Here is a 22,834-nt window from a genome sequence, read left to right on the forward strand (position 1 = left end):
ATGCAAATTCAGTCAACTGGGTTAATCGTCCTCAGAAGGGCTTTAGGCTAAGGCCAGACGACAAGCTCCTCTCGTGCAGCCACCGCTGCCCGGAGGAGGCTCCCCGAGGTGCCTGGCGAAGAACGCCCAGGTAGTGACTCTGCGGGCTCTGGGACCGGGGCTGTGCCCGTCCGGCGGGGAGCCACCGACATCCTAGACCCACACAGCTCTTCCCGCAGTGCTCATCTCATCACGGCTCAAGTCTTGACGCAGAGCTTCACTAGATTTTTTTTCCTCTTTAAAAAAGTAGTGTGGGGCTTTTAACGTTTTCTTACATAAAACTTGTTCTTATACGAAGCAAAATCAACAGAGCCGCGCATTTCACAAAAATCAAGTCGTTTCACAAAAATCAAGTCTTTATCAGAAGGGACCCTACCAAAAGATTCAGGGAAAACAATGCCTTTAACGCATCAATAAATAAAGGTGAGAAAGCTAAGTTATCAGTAATTAATGCTATGGGACACATTTCTGGGTTTGTAAGTGCATAAACGCTATGATCTTCAATATTTTTTAAATATTTCCTTCAATGATAGAAAAATCTATGTAATGAATACTCTGTATACAACACGCTACAAAATATGCGCACACAGCATATTGTTATCCTATAGACTTGAAAACTTGAGTAATCAAGTTCACCTTAAAACAAAGTCCTGATTCTCATTTACATAAAGAGTTGCTGGCACTGAATGAATTCCCTCTAGTGCAAACAAAAAATCACGAAAGGAAAGCTAGTCTAATACTAGGTGTTTCTACTGAAGTGATTCCAGTGCAATCTTCTAAGATGACCGGGATTAAAATTAAGGTCAGATACTCTGTTTTCTATAATCAGAGGAGGCAAGAAGGAGATCCAAAGGGGAAGAAAACCCACATAAGTTTTGTATGTCTCAAAACAAATATTTTAAGTATTTCACTTAGTTGTTGAAAGTATCCAACTTCAGTTCTTGCATGATACGTATCTTTACAGGCCTTCATCTGTCTCATTAAGAAAGCAGATTTTGTTTGAATTATCTAACATGAAAAATACTAAGTCTATTCATAAAACAGTATTCTATATTTTTATTTTTCAAACAGCAAGTGACCACATTTAAAATGCATCATTTGCAAATATAAATTATCAAACTATTAGTTTAATTAAAAATAAAGCAAAAACATAACTTCCCTTAGTATCACAATACATAGAAGGGTATTATAAACCCAAAAAGACTAAGTTAACCATAAGAAAACAGTAATGTCAAAAGTGATGAAACTCATTAAGTCACTTAATGAATAAATCAGTCCTAAGAATACAATACCATTCACCATGATTATGTAAAAAAAAAAAAAGAAAAAAAAAGCAATCTTTCATTGTATTATACAGATAAAACAATCCAATCCTTCATGCCACATTTTGTAAACCATGATATAAATTACACTCACAGTCAAATGAACAGGAAGAGTAACTCCCAAAATATTTTAAGTTGCTTTTAGGGCAGAAATAAAGGCAGAAATAGAATCATTTAAAATATATCAAGTTTAACCAAAAAAATTCATTTGGTCAAGCCTGCTATCCAAATAGTTTTGTTTCCTGCAAAACTATTTTTTTCTTTTTTGAATTATGAAATTTAAATGTTTCTTTTACATATTAAATGTAAGTCACGTGTTGAACTACATTAAATCCTTTTATACTTGTATCATTTTTGCCATGAGACTCAAATATCTTTCATGTACCTATATACACACACACACACACTCGCACACTCTTTCTCTCTCTCGGTATCAGGAAATCCTCATTTCACAGGAATAAAGAAAGACTCACTGATTTCTGTCAGAAACATAAGGAATATACAAATTCATACTTTTCAGGGTCCTACAAAACCATCTCTCACCTATATACATACTTTTACTGATGAAATTCAGGTTCCTGTCTTTTGTCTGATAATAAAGGGACGGAATAGATGTTGTAGGATAAAGAAATGCTGTATAATCACTGAAATAAACCTATTATCCTAAATTTATCTATATGGATTTTATTTTTTTTTTTAATTAATTGAAAATACAAGGAAGGCATGTGGACTTCAGGAAAATAACACTATATTGGAAATGCACTGTAACAGTGTTCCACTATATATATCATCAGGTTTTTCATAACACAATTTCCTCTGTACACTAGATTTTGTACTAATTTCTCTGTCCTCAAATTCATCATATTTCCAGATCCAATTCAGCACTACATAGTATGCCTTCAAAATAAAAGGAGGTCACTTGCTTTATTGAATACCAAGCTCCCTTCCAGACAGCATTAAAAGAAAGACAAGACTACACAGACAAAGTCCAGTATAATTCATTTCTGACAATGAAAATTTCAACCCCTCATACTGTTGCAAAATTCCTCCTACTGAAATGCTTTACTACAATAATAATAATAATAATAATAATAATAATAAAAAGCATACATTACATATAAAAGATACCAGTGTACTAAAAGTGACAGAAGTGGACTAGCAAATCCTTCAAAGCACATATTATATAAATGACTAGCATTTAAAAACATTTTTTTTTCTATAAAATGTAGGTCATATACATTTATAAATTGGGGCGGGGGGTTCTAAAGCAGTGATGACTGTTCAAATAGTTATGCTGCTCTGTACAGTCTAATACCTATTCAATTCAAACTATAAGTTTGACATTAAGTTTATTTATCGGAATAAACCCATTTCATCATCTCATAGCTCATAATTTGAAAAATACGCAACTCAAATGAAGAGGTGACGTGTAAGTTCACTGTTTATCTGCATATGAAGCAAGAGAACTACTCCTTTCTACTGGAGGCCCAAGTCTCATCAGTTCAATATCAGGACTTAAAGACTCCAAATTTAAGTAGAGGAATTGTCAGGAATCAGCACAGAAGCAGAATAGTATCTCTCATCCTTTAGAGACACAGCTATTCAACTTTTGCAGTCTTCCTCATCTTGCAGAATGCAGCCAAGCCATTCATTTCTTACTCAAAAAGTGTACGGATGAAGCCATAGGTCTAAAGACTGTCCCCTCTGTGACTGAAATTGTGCTGTGTAAACAATGTTATATACTCCAGCAGGAGGACATTTGAATTTATTTCTAAAAAAAATGATGTAAGAATATTCATTAACTCAAACAAGGCTATTAACTCCCAAAGGTATTTTTGGAACTTATCCTTATGCTACTCGTAAAGTTAGCACTGTCATGTATTATTGCTTACAAACAGTACATCATCATATGCCTTCGAACAGAGCGGTACTGTGATCAGTTCGTTATGTATTTACAGGCTTTTTTGTTTGTTTTTTTAAACAAGCTATAAAAACATTACATACTTTACAGACAATACAAATACTCAAGTCAAACAAATGGAATGCATAACAATAAGAAACGTCATAAAGGAAGACTGACATAAGTCCTTGATTGTCAAGACACATTTATATTTATATATAAACTCTAGCTGTGCAGAATCAAAGATTCAATCATAGGTACATCCTTATTTGATAAATCATATTTACAGCATGATATTGCATAAAAAAATAAAATAATGTTGTTTACACAATATTACCTTTCCATCCATTGGATTAAGGAAAGCAAGAAACAACTCTTAGAAATGTTTGCTTGCCTCAGTTTGTGTTTCCTACCAAAAGATGTAATGTTAAAAAGGAAACATAAGGTTTTATATGCCAAGTAGAGCAAAAGCGACTATAAATTTATTTCCCTGACACAAAGCAATTTAAAACTGAAAAAAAGTTTAAATTTTAACTTAAAGACATTTCTTTTCATTAGCAGTAATACTTTCTTAGAACTTGTCCTTTGCAAAGTGAGTTTTAGCTAAATGCATTACATGCCTAACATAAACATGCATTACCGTAAGTTGAATGAACTTTCAAAGTTACAAGGCTTCATTTTAGTAAAACATTTAACACTAGGAAACTGTAACGTTATTCATTTGCTTCAGTACCAACCATGTAATTTGAAAGTTCACATGTATACTGGTACCGACTCCATAAGCATATTTCTGCCTGTTAAAATTTTCAAACAGATTCCCAGGAGTATCAGGATTTTCCCTGTGATTTGTAATGGTATTAAAACAAGCAGACGAAGAAGAATAAAAATCAAAGCTCTCAAAACCAAGAAAATTTAGTTAGCAAATATACATACATAAAGTAATCCAATGCTGCAAAATTCAGAGTGGATTCATCCAAATATTCAGGTTCATTTCAAACAGTTACTACATATGATACAAATACTATAAAAATATTCTGAACAAGCACGGAATATAATGTATCTGTCCAAGTGGAAAGTTTTCATAGGAGAACATGAATACTTTAGAATAAACTCCAAAAGTTACAGTAGAACCCCAATAATTCGCAGCAATGCCTTAGAAACCCTTTACAAATGACAATTTTGAAAATAGTGAAGAAGCAGGCAATAAAAGCAAGGATGTCACATCACAAAATGTACTTTGTTCATTTATTTTGACAACTGTAATTTAGTTTTCAATACTTCTTGTACCTCCCAGTATACTCCTATAGATTCTGTAGTATACTTGGGTGAAGTAGTACAGTATTACCAATATGAGACCTCGCTACAGTACTTTTTAGACCATTGCAGAGAGGTGGGGAAGAGACCATCGGGGATGTATAAACCTACGAGATGCTCTGATTAGCGGTCAGCGAATTAGCAAGATTTTACTGTACTTCTCAATTAACAATGAAAAGCTCCTGTCATCCAAAAAACTGACAAGTACAATTTAAAAATAATACGTGTTATTCCACATGAACACTTTCTTGTCCTATTTTCTTCTTGAAACACAATTTTCCTAAAGACAACACTAGGAGACACAAGATCATAAACATAGTTCTTTTATCATCCAATTTAAATTGTTTAAGTTGTTATTCGTAAACCATCATACAGTAATACACATGGTTAATCCTTCTCCCCAAACCTTGTAATTTATGATTAATTCATTCTCAAATCAAATGAAGAAAATGTAAATGCCTATTAGTATACCATTACAAGCTGATTCCTTCATTGTCTGTTATATTAATGGTAAAACATATCAAAGGATTCATGCTAAAAGGGACACTGTCAAGTAATTTAGGACCAACATATGGCCTATTAATACATGCGCGTATATATATATACACACACACGTATTGTGTGTATATATATAGTTTGGTAATAAATGTCATCAACTTTCTTTTTTTAAAAATCACCATTGCTCTATCACTAGGAGATATCCCCAAAAAATTCCACCCTACACACACACACACATTCAGTGCTTGCATGACCTTTAAGTAAGAACGTCTGTTGTTAGCTCTGTGGAATATAAATGCTCACCCCAGCCTTATGCTGACAGACTGAACAATATCAGTACAAGAACAGAACAGAAAACCAAAGTTGCTTTTTTCCAGACATACACGGAAAACTAACAAAAACGAACACTGACCAGATCAAAATGAAGAGCGTGCATCTGTAGCAGATTAAAAGCAGCAAAACACAAGCAGTGGAAAATGTTATTAAATAATGTAATTATTAAACAGGCAAGTGCTTTTTACATAGTTGAACCTCCCAGAACTACATACACACTTATTCCAGAATAAAAGGGCATGTACTCAGGAAATCATAGCAGTATATTTGGTTAACTCCTCCAGTACAGAAAGCTTCAAGCATCAGCAGATCAACTACTCACACCACTGCCTTAACTGTACACATGGAAGAACCCTGCGAGACAGTCCCTGTGGGCTAGATGGGGACTTTACAACCTGTCCTAAGGCACAGAGTATAGCTGTAATGGCTCAGCAGCAGGCTAGAGAATGAGCTGCGACATAAGGAATAACAGTTCCTCAGAGGATTCTCAACTTTGCTCCAAAGAAGAGCAAGTTCCTTCACTCTGTAGAATACCTTGCTCCCTCATGCACCCAAGCAGCAATTCCTAAGTGTGAAGATGGCATGGAGCGAGAGCTATTCCATCCTACTCCTCAATCGCTTTCTCAAAGCAGAGTATCAATACAGTAACTTTTTAAAATAAAGCTCGGTCAATCTCCTTAGGCAGAAGGAGGCTTTATTCCTCCTACCTCCCCCTGGGGCCAGAGAAGTGCAGTAATAATCTAGCTTTTTTTTTTTTTTTTTTTGCCTTTTTTTTTTTTTTGGCTTTTGCTGCTTGTTGTATTTAACAAATAGTACTATTAATGGCCATCTACTCGCAACAACAGGACATTAGAACAAAGCTGCCAACACAGTATTATTCACGTGGCACAAGCTAGGGTGTCATGGAAATGAAACACTGAAAACGAAACATGCGTTGCAAGAGAGGGCTTCCTGGGATACAGGGGTCATATGTATTATATCTGTGCAACATAGAATGGAAAGTCAAAAAGATCAAACTGAGCATAAAGGAAGAAAAACAGAGACACATGAAGCAGTTTAAAAATATTCTTTCAAAGAAATTTCTTTACATGTATCATTAATAATCCATAAGGAATTTACTTTTCTCCCTTGATGCTCATTCTTCTTAACTCGGGGCCAAATATTCAGACAAAATTACTGGTAAGTCATAGCACGCTGAAACACCTTCCTATATGATACACAGGGTCAATGAATCAAAACAGAACCTGTTTTCTCATACAAAAATATTACGCAAGAGGTTTACATAAATTGTATTTCTTGTAAATATAAGAAGCAAGCTATGGATAATAAACGCACTTTCTCCCTCAACTGTACCAAGTGAAGTTAGTGCTATAATAGTGCTACCATAAGGGAAAAGAGACAGAGTGAGATCAGTTTCCTAGTAATGAAAATTAAGAAAAATATTGCTACTGCTTTGGGAAGAAGTGGGAACTGTTGTATGTCCTGCTCAAGTCCTTTCTTAAAAGACAGGATATATTTTAGCCCCTTGAGACACAGTCTTTCCTCCTAGCTGATGGCTTCATCTGAGAGATACCAGCTAGGAATAGTGCTGTAAAAGGATGTATGCAATCCTATTTAAAAAAACAAGACAAAACAAAACAACACCATATACATACATACCTATATATATATACGTGTGTGTGTGCGTTTTTCCCTGGTTAACCAGCCTACATTAGGCTTAAACTGCCTTAAACTACCAGACAGTGTCCCTTTAGGGAAGGTGCAATAGAATGAACATACAGTTCAAAAATCTGTAACTTGTTAACTTAAACTACACAATAGTTATGCTACTCAAATCTTACCACCTTAAAAATGCACACAGAACTACTTATCGTACCATACTGTATACTTCAAGACAAAGTACTATTCAAAAAAACATATTCATGGTACAGGGATAAACTTTGTGGTTTATTTATACTGTGAAATGCAACGAAAACTTCTGATCACTCGCCAACGCTGGAAAAAGAAATCCTGTTCACTAGCATTATTCAGCAGTTTTGGTTGGTAAAATTATAATGACTTTTACTAAGCAAACACTAAAAAGATAGGGAATTTGAATGCCCACTTCTTCAGCTTTCAGGGATACTTCAATAAATTTAATTATCTGAATTGTCAAAATTCTAGACAGAGAATTAAAACAGTTTTTACAGAAGCTAAGAATACCCAATCTCAAGTATACTGAAAAGAATTATTGGAGCTGTATGAGATGAAAATGATGCAACCGTATCAAACCTAAAAATCTAAAAATGGTTTTATTTTTTGAGAAATCAAAAACTATCAAGTTGACTAAGTGCTCTATGTTAATCATTATGAATATGTAGGGTAAGGTACAATTAAGCTTTTAAATCTTGGAATACACAGTTTGTGTAAGCATTATGCAATTGGGAATGTCATCTACACAGTATTTTAACTAAAACTTCAAAATCTTGATATCTGCGTATGAAAAAGTCATTAAAAAGTTACATCTAGATTCAGCTGTACAAAGAAATACACATTACTTCAGGAATGAAGTAAAGGCTTTAGCAGTTAGGCATTTTGCTTTAAAAAGTGTCTAAAGTATTTTAAATTAATTAGATTTTTAAATAGTAGAGTTAGTCTATCAGAATTCATTTTTTCCTCCAAACACAACTCAAGGTAATGCAAAGCAGAAATAAAGGGCACATGGTCTAAAGGTATTTTTGAGAGAGATGGAAGAAAGATTATTTTTCTAGAAAATGCCATCTTTTAAAGCCATATTTGCTTGACTTTGAAACTTACTATTTATTCTGTGTGTTTAGTACATGTTGACTCCCTGCTGAAGAGCAATGACTATACTGACAAGCTTAGAAATGACAATATGAATAGCATCAGACAATAAACTGTCCTCCGAAAGCATACAAGGAAATCAGTAAGGAAACAATCATGGGGGAAAGTCTTACCTGGGGATTTTGTTTATTTTAAATTTCATAGAAGGTGAAATATTTTCTGGATTCAAACAAATGAATAATAAACTGCCTTTGATAGGGGCACCAACATCAGGCAGTTAAATGACTGGTGACTAACCAAAAAAAAAAAAAAAAGAAAGAAAGAAAGAAAAAAAAGAAGCAGTTATTGGTCTTGCTAATATCAGCTTACTTTTGTTTTAACATAGCGCTCTTAAAAGCTGTACAGAACTCCATCTTATACAGAGCAACCCCCTTTTGACAAATGTGTTCTAAAGTGCCAGTATTATTTACAAAGATTTCTTAGCCAAAAGTCTGGCCTGTTGTGGCATCAGGTGAAGAAGTCATCCCAGCTCTGCTATCATTTACATTCACCAAGGGAAATTCTGGGAAATCAGCACTTGTCCCTGGTCCCCGAAGGTTCACCTGTCCATTGGCAGTGCTAAACTGAGATGATATTCCAGCTCTTGCCCCATGGTACTGAGCTCTAAAGGGCTGCTCAAAGGAGCTAATTTGATATGCTTGGTGAACAGGCTGTGCCTCTGCTTTCTTCTGAGAAGTTACTTGATCCAAGAAGTCCTGTGTAGAGGAGGAAGAAGAATGATTTGCCTCATCACCTGAAAAGGGAAAAGGGTGCTGCGAATCACCGACCATTAGTCCAAAATGAGACTTGTCTGGAGTCGTTCTTAATGGAGAGTTCATTCCCGATCGAAAGCTATTGACGGGTATAGACGTGTAGACCTTCTCCATGGAAGGAAATGCTGGCTGGGTTGTAAGAGTCTGGTTATCAGTCACAAAATTAAGGCTCGGGTTGTTCAAATAGGCATCATTTTGGCTAGTTCTGTCCAAAGCTTGTTGTAAAAACTTTGAATATTCTTGTAGCATACTAGCTTTATCTGATGAGGAAGCTTGAGAGCTTGTTCCAACTGTCTCAGATTGGGTGACCTCAGATACTTCAGAAGAATTGATTGATATACTGGAGGTCACCTCAGTGTCAGCCACACTGAAAGATATCTCATGTTGTCCATTAGCCTTGTGTGAATAATGATCTAACAGAGTTTGCAGTACCTCATCTGGAATGACATTTTTGTCATGGCTACCTTTAATTTCAACATTCAGTGCCTGTGTGTCTAATATTGAAGCTGTAGCAGTTTCATCAATGACGCTGGCCACAGCTGCCTGTGTTACCGAAGGTTGAGATGCTATGGTACTTACATTCAAGGCATATTCTCTACTGTTATTACTAGCTGCTTGTAGATACCTCTTTTTCTTTAAAAACTGCATTGCATCATCATAATTAGTGCTGCTGTGTACAGGTTTACTGGGCCCTTCCTGTAATGTGTCAACTTGATCAATGTCAGCATTACCTTCAGAGTCCAGTAAACTTTGTTTATCCACAAGGTCAAAGGCATACTTTGAAACCTTGTTGTCTTCATATGTAGATAAAGGTGAAATGGTTTGACTTTGCTCAAGCGGCTGTTTCAGACTCCTCTTGCTGTTAACTTTTTTGAGAACGAGCTTAGGTGGGTGTATTTCTCCAGAATTTGCTTCTTCTAAATGCGTTCCACTGACTGAAGAATGTGGCATCTCAACAGCATATTCCGCTACCATATATTCATCTTTTACTTTAGTACTAGAAGAGTACAAAGGCAAATAGTCATTTTTGTCCTTCTTCTGTTCTGATTTATCTGTACCTTCCTTATCCCCAGATTTCGTTTTCTCCGTTTTCTGCCTTTTCTTCTTTGGCAAGGAGCTGTCTTTCATAGGCGTAGAGAAACCAGAATCTTCCTCCGATGGCAAAAAGCCAACTTTGGTGGCACTTCTGTTCGGTTTCTTGTCACGGTTCTCATGGCACATACGTTTATGTTTCAGCACACGATCAGTCCTGGAGAAATACTGCAAAAGATTTTTATTATTACTATAGAAAAATAAATATATTAGCAGAAAGAAAAGAAACCTTTCATTCTAACAAATTTACTTGACAACTAATCCATTTTATTGATTTCTAATGAAGTGTCAAACAACAGTATAAAACCAAGCACAGACAGTTGTGACTCTGCTCCACCTGTGCACCAAGACCACCCACCTTAACAGAAAAAAAACATTCATTATATGTTTATTTGTATGCACATGACTACAACACCTGGAGAAAGTCCTATCTGCACTTCTTGGGAACTGACTGGTGTTTTGTTTTTCAATTGCAAAAGATTTCACTGAGTCATCTTACCTGCAAACAATATTCACACTGGTAAGGCTTCTCTCCGCTGTGAGTTCTTTTGTGCCTTTCCATGTGATACTTCTGAATAAACCTCATACCACATTCATCACAACGAAATGGCTTTTCACCTGATAAAAAACACGTAGCAATGTTAATCTAAAAAAATAAATCAATGTTCCTCCATACAATCACCAGGTCAAATACTACACTCTCTATTAGAAGTAATAAAGAAGAGAATTTACTCTGTTGATATTGAAAAATAACATAGGGCTTGCTCGCATCACTATTTTCCCAGTACTCAGTAGCTGATGCCTCAAAATGATTTTAAGCTTTTACACTAAAAAAACCAAAACAAATCCACCTTTAAAACCAAATTCTTACCCCCTCTTTCTAGTGTAGGTGCAGATATCTCTCTTAAACCTAATAAATGAAGAACTGCAAAGATAGCCTTCCTGAACTGCTGCTACATAGTATTTTTTTTAGGGCAGATGATTGTATAAAAATAACTCAATTCTCTCACCAACTCATTAACTCAAGCCCACCCTTTCTAGAAGAGAATTATGCATTTCCAAGCTTTTAATTGAACATTTTTGTAGGGTGCTCTGTATTTTCCATATTTTCTTCCCTTACCTGTATGTAGAATTGAAATAACTGCTCTGAAAAAATCCTAGTATTTTGGTTGGAATCCAAATTTATTTATTTTTTTAAAGTAATTAATTAATTAATTAAAAATTATTTTATTTTAAAAATTAAGCTGGAAACAAGAAAACTCTGTAGCTGAACTGGTGTTTGCATACTTAGAGGTTTTTCTGTTTGGTTGTTTTGTTTGGTTGGTTTGGTTTTGGTTCGGTTTTTACTTTCATGAAATATTTGTTCAGACAATATTCATTGCCCTGAATTCATCTGCAGTTCTCCCCTTATTTTTCCTCACAAAGAAGCCCTGCAATGATCCTTTCAGAACATGGAGTAATTCTATTTCTATTTCTTTTAACTTTTGCTTTACATCTTCCCTTTGATATTGTTTTTTATCTAGGTTTCTCTGACAAAACCTAAAAATTCCAAGCGCGCTGGAAATTTAGTTTTGCTCTTACAAAAGTTCACTATTATTTAATAGAACTCACCCTGAACAACCTTCCTCTTAATATTTACTAAGAAATCATTCCAACTGACATAGAGAGCAGGGATTGTCTTGGCAGCCTCTGTCAACATCCTCTTTGTTCTGGATACTGTACTGCACTGATTTTGGGGATATAAACCATTTATCTTTTGTTTCCAGAAATATGCAGACTATTTCTATTTTTCTGAGGTAGTTTTATTCTTTAAAATTATGTTATTAACTAATTTTATTAAATTATTACTAATAATTAATTATTAAAATGTTAATAAATGTTATTTTAAACGTTCTTAGAGTGTATATTTTCCATTTAGAATAGAGGTATTTAGCCATGTCCTTCTACAAATGGAAATACGGTACCTTAAAATAAGATGCCAGTATTTATAGAAACTAGAATGGAAAATATCTATATCACCCACACATTTGCTTCTAGTCAGATCATTAATGCCCAGAGTTTCAACCTTCTAAATTCCAAGCAATTTCTAAATCTCTACCTTTGTAAGCCTATGCCCTATTTCCAATTATTAATTCTTACCTCTCCATGTGGCTTCTTGGCCAATCCCTTTCTTGGATTAAATTATTCCAATTTATTCTCTCCTAAATCGAATTACCTCCTCTCCTAAGATCTCTCAGCTTCCATCAGTTCTTTTTCTACAGGCTCACAACCTCAGCATCCTAACTCTTCTTTCACATTTAGTCAGAGACTAATTTTTACCATTTCTTATTAATAATCACCATAGTATTTAGCTTTTTTCAGCACCCTTTACAAATTATAACACCTATCATATAATCCTCTCTTGTAATGTCTATAAGCAAATCCTCCTCTCTGGCCTACTTCTTAACTTCCAAACTCCAGTTTCATTCTTCACGTTTTCTTTATTCATTAGGCACCCTTACTGCTACAGTGTTTTACTTGCACCAAGCCTGTTGAGACTTTCTGAATCAAATTCCAGTCCTTGTCTTCACTTTTAAAGAAGATGAGGCAAAACATTTAGGTCTCATTGCTCTTGTTTAATACACGGGAGCTCTTCCATTCCCAAGGACAGCTACTTAATCCTTGTTACTTACTGTCTTCTTTCCCTTTGCTCCACTATTCTACTTTGTGTTTCTTTTAAATCGCACCTTCAAACGACTCTCCTTACATTGTCTGGAAGTTTGCTTTCACACTTAAGACTTTTTTTAGAGAAAGGAGCAGCTGTTTGGGATGAAAACCATCCTGAGCCTTACAGAAACCAAACCAAGTCAGAGAAGTAAGACAGCTCAGTCTAGCTTTGAACAGCCCTCTAAGGAGTTATCCTGCTGTCCCAGGAAATGCAGAACAGTTCATTAATACACTTACCTTCAGCCTTATACCCATTTCTGTAAATGAATGGTCACAGAGTTCCTTAACATTTGTCTACTCAAGCTGGCTATTTGTTGGCAGAAGACTCTCCCAGCTACCTATTCCCATTTCAAGGCTTAATTAGGGCAAAACAGGGGTTTTGAGGTTTTTCGGTGTAGCGTATTACCACCACCAGCTACTCTGGAGACTATGAGAGTACATACAAAGGCACTGCTGGCCATGCCTCAACAGGAAGAAATGTCTGGGGACGCTGCCCTTGAATTAATTACTCAGCACAACACAGAAAGTAATATTTTTCAGTTGAATTCCAGAACACGCTGGAAGTAAGATTAAGAAACACTTTGTGAAACTGATACCATACTTAATTTTTGCTGTAATCTTCATAAGGAAGATAATGTTAGAAAAAGATTAAAAATTAATATGAAGGTATGTTTTCTATAATAATTTCTTCCTAGCAGAAGCCTGAAACTTCAGATGCCTTCTGCATTTCGTTGTACTTTTCAAAGAGGATCTATCGCAAATGGAGGAGATCATTACTAACAACCTTTTGCTAACGTAAGGAGAAACCAGGACATATTCTTCTGAAACACTTTGGTGAGTGGGAAAGAATCAGATGTAGGAAAAAAAAAAGTAAAAATATAAAAATACAGTACAATAATTATATGCATTATTTACGAAAACAGCCTATGTTTTGTGTCTATGTTGGAAATCTATTAAAACTGAGCAGCAGAACTCCTTATAAAGTGTAGTACAAATACTATGTGTATGAAGGCTGTAACAATTACAAACCCCCAGGCATTTTAAAATCTAAACAGACAAAATACAAATTATAAAATGCCAAAGAAGGCAATAAAAAAGTAGCATGACTGAAGAAGGTGCTCGAATTGTTAGCCCCAATGTCGCTTTATTTTTTAAAAAATGTAATCTCATTTTTTATGTTTAAAATGGAAAGTAGGGTGCGTTACAGAATTAGGACACATGAATACATGAGTGGGTAAGGTGTATAGAAACAACTCTGAGCAAAAAGAAAGCAGACGTACATCTTCATGAGCCTAGTAAACTAAAATATGAAAATATTTGTGTACCAATGACTCTTCCCTCTCTTACAACTGAAATTGTGATTTTCTGTATCATCAGTGACAAGTTTAGCAGCAGGGTTCTAGCACTTCTGCCCTGCTCTACATACAATTATTTCTAGTAAGTGAATTTTGTATTAATGCAATGTCTGCTTTTAGATGCAACTATTTAATTATTTACACAGAATAAGGCTGCTCATTGATTACTTCCTAACTCCCTCATAACATTTCATTTGAAGGAGTGGTTCAGAGTACCGAATTCAAATCACACTGGAACTAGCTGAAGCACCTGTAAACTTAGGGCTTGTAACAGGCATAAAATGGGGCTTCTAAGTGTTACCACTATCTTTGATTGGCTTAAAATAAACTGGAAAATTTGATAAACTTCTTTAAAAGAGTAAGAAACATCCTGTTGTTCACCAGTGTTTTGAACACTGTACAAAAGCTGGTGCTAAAAGGAGACATTCAGACAGATAAAAATGCAAAATAAGAAGAAAAAAATACAGTATTGAATTTATAAGGAATATTTCTTAAAAGAGTATGAATAATACAATGAGAGCTTTCCTTTACTTCCATCATAGTGAAACACAGACCCACTGCTCACCTTCTGGTTTGAGAAGCAAGCTGAAAATTCAGCTTTTCTGGATGGGTTCAATTATGCAGTCCTGAACAACAGAGTAACGCTACACAAACAGCTAAGGCCCAGTACTGAATATTGTCATACAGAAGTGAAAGCACAGACAGGTATGTAGAATGCCAATTAGCTAGACTATAACTGGGCCAAGCCAAAAATTGAGCACTAGTCAAATACTTGCTAACTGAACGGCCTTCAAAAAAGCTTTTTCCACTCCTGGAAGCTGGGTCTTACATGTGTTCTCCTAACCAGCTACTAGTTGTCACCTAGGAAAACACCTATAATTCAACAATTTAAACACAAGCACCATCTTCAATTTTCTGAGAAACAACCAAACTATACCTCAGGATGCTGAGGAAAGGATGAAAACATAGTTATCTAAAAAAGCCTGATAACAATATGGTTAATTAGTTAAATGGCACCTTTTTCTCTGCTAAACAAAGACTAGTATATGTAAGAGCTGCAAAAAGGCAGGCAAAAACCCTGCAATCCCACCACAACCACCCCCTCCCTCCAAAGCTTACAGTCAACACACAATTCTCATTAGAGCTAGAAGTTGAATTTTAAAAAATAATTAAATCCATTTGTAAAATATTTGCAGTCAAGTGTTGATTAACTATATTGCCCAGACTCTCATTTTCAAAGCCACATACAGGGAATAATCCTCATTAAAAAACAAAAACAAACAAAAAAAACACCAAAAAACTTCTGAAAAATGTAAAGACTGCACTTAAATTTTTGCCTGGGGCGGGGGGGTGGGGCATGGGCAGATAGATGGAAGAGAGTGAATGAGCATTCTTTTCAAGAATAGTATCTACACAAAGTGGAGGCAGCATGGTTCACCAATTCAGAGCCAGAGGAAAGACTAGGAGCAGAACAAAGACACTGGACAGAAGAATGGAGGACTCTTCTGTGGCTGACTGGCTGAAGGAAACCTACTTAGTCTGGACTCATGGCAACCTAGGATACAAAAATCCCGTAAACAACAGGGTATTTGTGCATGTAACTCCCTGTACACTGCTCTGAAAATTCATTTTGCAGAGTTTTTTCTCCCTCTCAACTCTTACACATGCACACACTGCACTGCGTGTTAGTAGCTTTCATATCCATTTAAATGCTACGGCCAAGAAACACTGTGCACATTCACCAGCTCTGCTTTTCTGAAAAAGAGGCTGAGAAACTGGCATCTAGTCCAAAGGGACCATATTACAAAATATTTAAAGAGGGATTGAAAGGCCATGCACCAAAATGCCAAAAACCCAATGAAGCCAAACCTGTTAAAGAATGTGGTTTTGTGCAGTGCAAGAAGATAAAAAAATAAACATGTATAAACTTTAATGCTCTTTGGCTTAAAACTTCGGGCGTTATTTGATGTATATTGCATATTTTTAAACTAAGGCTCTTATTTTTAGAACAGTTCTGAATTAAACCTTTAAAAAAAAAGAAGCGAAAAGTAAAGCTGATACTAATACCTTTGGGGTTAGGCATTTTGGCCATTTTAGTCCTGGCACTTTTCCATCAAATTCCAAAATAAATAAATCAATCAATCTACCAAAATGTAATTTGGAAGTCCCCATTTTCTGAATTAACTTGATACAACAAAAGACAGAACTTCTTAACAAACCTTGATTTTTATGAATGCACAAACTTCAGGATTTGCTACTCTGGGGTTATTTATATAATACTACTTTCAGATTTGCTTACTAGAGTTTATACTCACTTTACAGCCAAAGAAAAGTGGAACAAGTTGAAAGCACAAAACTAATTTCTTTTTAAAAGTTTTATAACATCTGTTAAGTTAAAACAAACTACAACAGAATTTTAGGCTGCATACGTATTACCAGAAACCTTGCCTGAGTGGGGAAACAGTTTTTAAGCACGCCAGAAAGATACTCAAGGCACTATACTCACCAGTATGAATCTTCTCATGCCTCTGTAGCAGGTACTTCTGTATGAAACGCATGTCGCACTGACTGCACTGAAATGGTTTTTCACCTTGAACAATATAATTCCACATCCATAAGTTAATAACTACACACTGTTGTTTCTGATAACTACTTTTGAGGAATATTAAAATGTCTATTAAAAAAACCAGCATCTGAGCGAATTCCAAAAATACTCCAATACCAAAAAACATTAGCCTTACTAAGTATATGAACTGCAGAATTCCTTCCATGATCCCAAGAGTCACATTAAGACTAGCACGGAAGAGTGATCTGAAATGGCTGTAATTTCCTCATGAACAAGATCAATCACGATGCTGGCATAAGACTGCATTCAGGATACTGGCAAGCTATTATAATGGTAAGTACCTTTTTCACTTCTCCGAACCAGAGAGATACCTCATCAGGCAAATAAGCAGCCGGAGCACATTTTACAAAGGGGTCAATTTTGGCACTTAGGCTACAAGTCAACCCATTACTTTCTGATAAAGAAAGAAAAGAAACCTTGTAAACAGTTAGGTCTTCAGTTTATTAAACATATGTTGATTCTTTTTCTTCTAGTATTCTTTTGACACTTTGGTGCATGGAATCTCTAAGCTTAGATGCCAAGTTAGCTACACTCTTAAAACTGAAATTCGCATAGAGCTGAAAACATTTTTAACATAAGTAAACAACTCTTTATATAGTAGAAAAGATAAATTTGAAGTCAAGCAGTACCTGTATGAATGAAGACATGTCTCTGTAAATGGTAGTTGGTTCTAAAGGCAGCATTGCAATGCTCACAAACATGAGATTTGTGGGTTTTCAGACCAAGTGATCCATCCTCATTTATTGTAAGGATCTATTTTAAAAAGAGTAAAATTTGTTCTCACACTACCCTCTAAAGATGTCTTATTAACTACAAAAAAAAAAAACATTAATTTTTTCGATGCAGAAAACTTAAATATTTCAGGTATAACAATGCTAATTTCTACAAAGCTATGTGTTAGGCTTTTAGTATACATTTCCAATTGCAGTCCAATCCAACTTGTGTCTTGCTGTGTATTAAGAGATATTTCAACAGGACGGAGACAAAAGCAGCTCATGGAAAATCAGCTTAGCGCTCCCCTATTTACTGAGTCACTTTATATGCTACCATTTACTTTGTCCGTCTGTTGGAAAGGATGCAAAGTAACCAAACCACCTCTGGGCACTGAACCATGGATAATCGTATTTTAAAGCAAAAGTGAAAAGTTATATGCTTTTTTCAAATCACAAATGTAAATGTTTGCTAAAAGGCATTAAAACTTATCCAGGATAGTCATACAAATTATCTATGTCTACATAATACCAATAGTCTCAGAGGCAAAATTATATTTTAAAAACCAAAACCCCAAAGCCAAACAACCAAGAAAATAGTATTATTCTTCTCCCCTTTCAGGTTTTTCACTCAATGAAGTATTGCTCACTCAATATACATATTAGAGCATCTCCTTGATGAATTCAACTTGCCACACTCAATTGCTTTGCTGTCAAACAAAGCCGCTATTTTATATAAAGTTGAAAAAACTTAAATGAAAAAAATTGCACCATATCTAGCTTATTTAATAAAGCTTATCACAGGTTTTCTCTAATCTGTCAAAAAGAGAAAAGAAAAAAAACCAAACCCCAAACTCTCTACTATCTCTGGCAAGAGAATAAGAAAACCAGTAAACAGATTACATTTCCAAAAGTCTTACTTAACTGGAAACAGAACTATAAAGAAGAGCTTAAGTAACCTTAAATAAAACAGTTTAGTCCCTTGTTATTAACCAAAAATAAAAGTCTGCTGGGGAAACACATCTGCAATTTGATTAGCTACCGTGTTTTAGGTTTTATGATAATGACAGTGATGAGAAAGAGAGAGTCAATAACTGACACAGTATCTCTGCAATAGTAGCAAATACTGTAGGATCTACTTAAACAATTTTTAATTCTGCTGCATCAAAACTCAGCAAGAGTGAAAGTCTCAAGCTAACAAATTCTTGTGCATTCACTCTGAAGGACAAGCACATTCATACGTTTGTAAGATTGGTACGTTACAGCTCCAGTAAGTCACAGATAGAGGCAATTACAAAAACTCTGTTCTGTAACAACACACAGCTAATGAAACACTGACTGGTTATTTAAAATAACTTTAAATACAGGTTATGAAATGCTTTTCATATATTATATTGAAATTTTAAAATAATTGTGCAGAAAATACACTTAATTTCATGGTTATCCTAAATCTGGGCTCTTCTACTGCATCCATTCATTGTACAACCTCTTAAATGAAGAAAGTTAACTTTGTCAGTGCAGTCTTCCTAATAAAAGCAACAAAAAAGCTTGTGCATGTGCGTATGTGTGTGTGCGCACGTGCATGTGTGTGTGTACGCATGTGCACGTGTGTTTGTGTGCATGGAAGAGGGAAAAGTAGACAGGATTCATAAAAGCTAATGACTTTTTATTGATATGATGGCTACGTTAATATAAAATAAAATTTAAAATGTTTCAGTATGTTAATTGACTTCCATTTGTAAAAGTCCCAGCTGCTGTTTGGATGGAAAAATCAACCTCTACTCTGGGAATACTAACTTAAACTGCAGTAGGCTCTCCCCTATGTCAGTCCTTCAGCTTCTTTCTGCCTTTCTACTCTGACAACTTTGAAAAAAAGGGGGAAAAGAGACAGAAAAAGAACCTGTTTAACAATTCTCCTGATCATTTTTCAATCTTTTGTCATCTCAAAAGACTAACACTGACAGATTGGGAGATAAAAAGGAAGCATGCAAGTACATGTCTGTAGAAAGAGGGACACATGCCTCTCCTACCTTGCCATGTTTCCATGGAAGTGATCTGTGGATGTACTCAATCTAGATCTCCTTTTTCTATCAAAGGGAAAAGTATCTTGATGCACAGGATTTGGAACTTGCTTCCACACCCAATCTGAAACAACTTCTCAACTTTCCAAGAATACTACAGGTGCAACCTAATTTGACAGTGCTGAGGGAGGACTGAGTGGTCCCACTCCCAGGCCAACAAAAAGGAGGTTTTGGAGTTTTTCTTGGTGTTAGGGTGAGTTTTCTTTCAATGTATACACAGTCTAGGTTGATTTCAGAGTAGGCTTATTTTAATGCTGCTGTGTGATAATATATAACTGAGTTTTGCCTATCAGAGCAACCTGTATATGTTCTATTTTAAGTCTGAAGATTAATACTGATTTGGGGAATTACTAGAAGATATAGCACAGCTACCTCATGAGGTGAAATGATTCTGGTTTTATCTGAAGTGCATCTCAATAGAAGAAAATTGTTTTCAGACATACAGGGATACATACTCTTCAAGAATGGATCTACAAAACAAATTTTGAAGTAACAAACCAGCAGCTATGGTAAGAATCTTTTGATATAAATAAATACATATATGAAGATGATTATGACCACAGGAATATTCCCTACCAGTAAATTATTTTATATATATTAGTAAACTTTTTAGAATTTTCAAAACTACCATTTTAGATTTCTTTTTAAAAACTGTTCACTACTATGCATGAAGCATATAAAATTATCAGGCTCACAGAAAAGCACAACTATTATTAGATAGATACAGAGTAATGATTTATAAATTGTCTACAAAGCTACTGACTCATAATTTAAAAAAAAATATTTGGAAAGAGAACTGCCTGGAGAGACAGATGTTAAAATATGTCAAGGGTTCATGTTGCTAAAAAGAGTTCAAAGAAAAACACTGTTATATCAGGTTTTGTTTTGGGTCTCTGGTGAACTTCAGAACTGCATCTTTACTGAGCAAACAAACAATTTCCAGCCTAACTACTTCAAATGCTAATGAAATTAGTCATAGTCAACCAAATCTTCAGGTTCTTTTAATCTTGGTTTTGCCAAATCAATGTCTTACTTTTGCTGGTGAACGCTGTTTTCTTTTCTTCTTTTTCTGCAAATCTACTGGCTCTCGTATTTGTTTTTTGTCTCGTTTCTGTTGTTCAGATGCATCAGTAAAGGTAATTTCTTGCTTTACACTGATCTGTTAAGATACCAAGTGCCAGTTTCAGGTAAGGTTCTCACTACAGAAAAGCAATTTTTCAATTTTAGAAGATGACAAACTGCTGAAACAGAAAACCTTTTTCTAAGGGAATTATCTTGTGGCTTCATTCTTTCAGAAATTTAAGTGAAAGGAGTAGTAAGTATCTTAAATAAAAAGGGCATAGTTAATTTCTACAGTGACATTTTGATGTATCCTTTCATTCACCTCCCAAGGTCTTTTTTCTTTCTGACCTGTGGTGATTTTGAGATCAGTTATATTAAAGTCACTTCCATCTGTAAAACCATTCAGTTTTTCATACCTATTTTACTTTAGTCCATGTTGTTGTCAATGCAAGATTTAACGGAATAGTTTATTATATATTTAAGACAGAAGTATTTTTTAAGAAAAGAAGAACACTACTAATGAGGTTTTTTCCAAAAAATATTTCTTGATCTAATGTAAACTCTAATAAAGAGCATGATACTCTTACATTTTTTCTAACACCTGAACCACCTGATCTACAGCTAACAGAGTAGTGTTTTAACAATGCTACCTTTCTGAAGGTTATTCTTCGTGTATAAGGCTATCTGCTTTTAAAGTCCTGGTAAATATCCTGTATGTTTGAAGGGTAACAGTGATGATGTGCTGCATTACAGACAGACGCTCTGTTTTCAAACGGAAGTCATCTATATTCTCTCTGGGAAAGCTGAGGTACACCTTCTATTAGATATCAAGGAGGGGCATATTTATGGTCATGTATGAAGTGTCACAGTCCAACCTGCAGTGTGAATGCAATTGCTAAGCGTCCATATACTTTGAAAACATACAAGATGCTTCCTATAGCAGAAACTAAATAGTACTATGAACAGCATAACAGTATGCACCTTTGAGTAACACTATTTATTCTGGTTTGTAGTTACCCTTGAACAATAAATATATTTAAAGGAGCACATTTTAATGCATTAATTCTATGGTAACAGCCTGCTTATAAAATATTTATAAAACAGACACTTAAAGATTATACTTAATTGGCAAAATTTATCCACAGCCAGAGGCAAATGACATTTTCATAAATAGCATCCATTCATAAATATTTTGATAATCAAAATCCAAACAAGCAATTAATAGATTCTTGCCAGAGTAGGATTAGACTACCAGATTAAGTTTCCTAGTAATTTCTCCAATATTTCACAAAGAAATTGCTTACAGGGACATTAACAGCATACTGCAGCCCTTGAGGAAGTCTATCTTGCGTATCCATGTCATCATCATTTTTTACCGTCTCCTCATGGACCATGAGTTCATCATGTGAAATCATCTCTTGCTGTCGAAGTTCACTTTCCTGTAACACTTCATCTGTTGCAAGAATTTCTTGGTGCGCCATAGTCCGATCTTGAAGCACTGCCTCTTGCCGTTCTCCCGATACTCCAGACTGGTCAGATACTGCACCCATCCCTACCATAGCCCTGGATGACTGCATTTGGTCTATGCCACCACATTTAAGAAATAATCCTCCCAGCTTGTCTTCAATGTTCATTCTTAAGTGCAATAACCTACAAAGAAAGTTTTAATAGTAAACATCTACAATTGGTGCTCTTGCTTAAAATTTTTTACTTAAAAACATTTTATAAGAACTCAGTCAATACTCAGCAAACACACATGCACTCCTAAATCTGATATCTGAATAGAAGTGAAAAGTTGGATATCTTGGTTCGACATGAAAAGATTTTCCTTCCACACACATGCATGTGTAGACAATTGAACACTTCCAAATAAAAAGTTTAAAATCACAGTGCCTTCTGATTACTAGCAAAATTCTGGTAGTTAAATGATAGCTAATTCTTCTTTCTCATTCCTTAGAAAACTGTTGTTTTTTTCCTGTGTGCCCTTTTTACTCTGTTCCCTTTTTCCATTTCGACTGTCTTTTACAAATGCCTCTTTCATATTGGTCCTGTTCTCCTTACTTCCTTGTCCTTTAAGTGCCCTTTCATTGCTGCTACCCCAGGGCATACTGTAGCTGCTGGAACATCTTAATATCCACAAGTGAGAGAAAAACAGGCTGCATCAAAAGAAGCATGGCCAGCAGGTCGAGGGAGATGATTG

General features: G+C 35.2%; 1 protein-coding gene across 3 annotated transcripts in view; it reads right to left on the reverse strand.

The window, feature by feature from the left end:
* Nucleotides 1–1,123: 1,123 nt before the first annotated feature.
* Nucleotides 1,124–22,834, reverse strand: part of ZNF148 (zinc finger protein 148) — a 42,705-nt gene continuing 20,994 nt past the window's right edge. For 2 of the 3 annotated variants that reach the window (XM_049814547.1, XM_049814556.1), the window contains exons 2-7: nt 21,939–22,284; nt 20,606–20,731; nt 17,411–17,534; nt 16,662–16,745; nt 10,594–10,712; nt 1,124–10,262 (exon numbers count right to left, since the gene is read on the reverse strand). In XM_049814547.1, coding sequence (XP_049670504.1) covers nt 8,670–10,262; nt 10,594–10,712; nt 16,662–16,745; nt 17,411–17,534; nt 20,606–20,731; nt 21,939–22,268 — 2,376 coding nt within the window. In that variant the 5' untranslated portion in view covers nt 22,269–22,284 and the 3' untranslated portion in view covers nt 1,124–8,669. The remainder of the gene's footprint in view (nt 10,263–10,593; nt 10,713–16,661; nt 16,746–17,410; nt 17,535–20,605; nt 20,732–21,938; nt 22,285–22,834) is intronic. The other variant, XM_049814566.1, reaches the window with a different exon arrangement.

Source organism: Accipiter gentilis, chromosome 1, assembly GCF_929443795.1.
Source record: "Accipiter gentilis chromosome 1, bAccGen1.1, whole genome shotgun sequence".
Classification (NCBI taxonomy): domain Eukaryota; kingdom Metazoa; phylum Chordata; class Aves; order Accipitriformes; family Accipitridae; genus Astur; species Astur gentilis.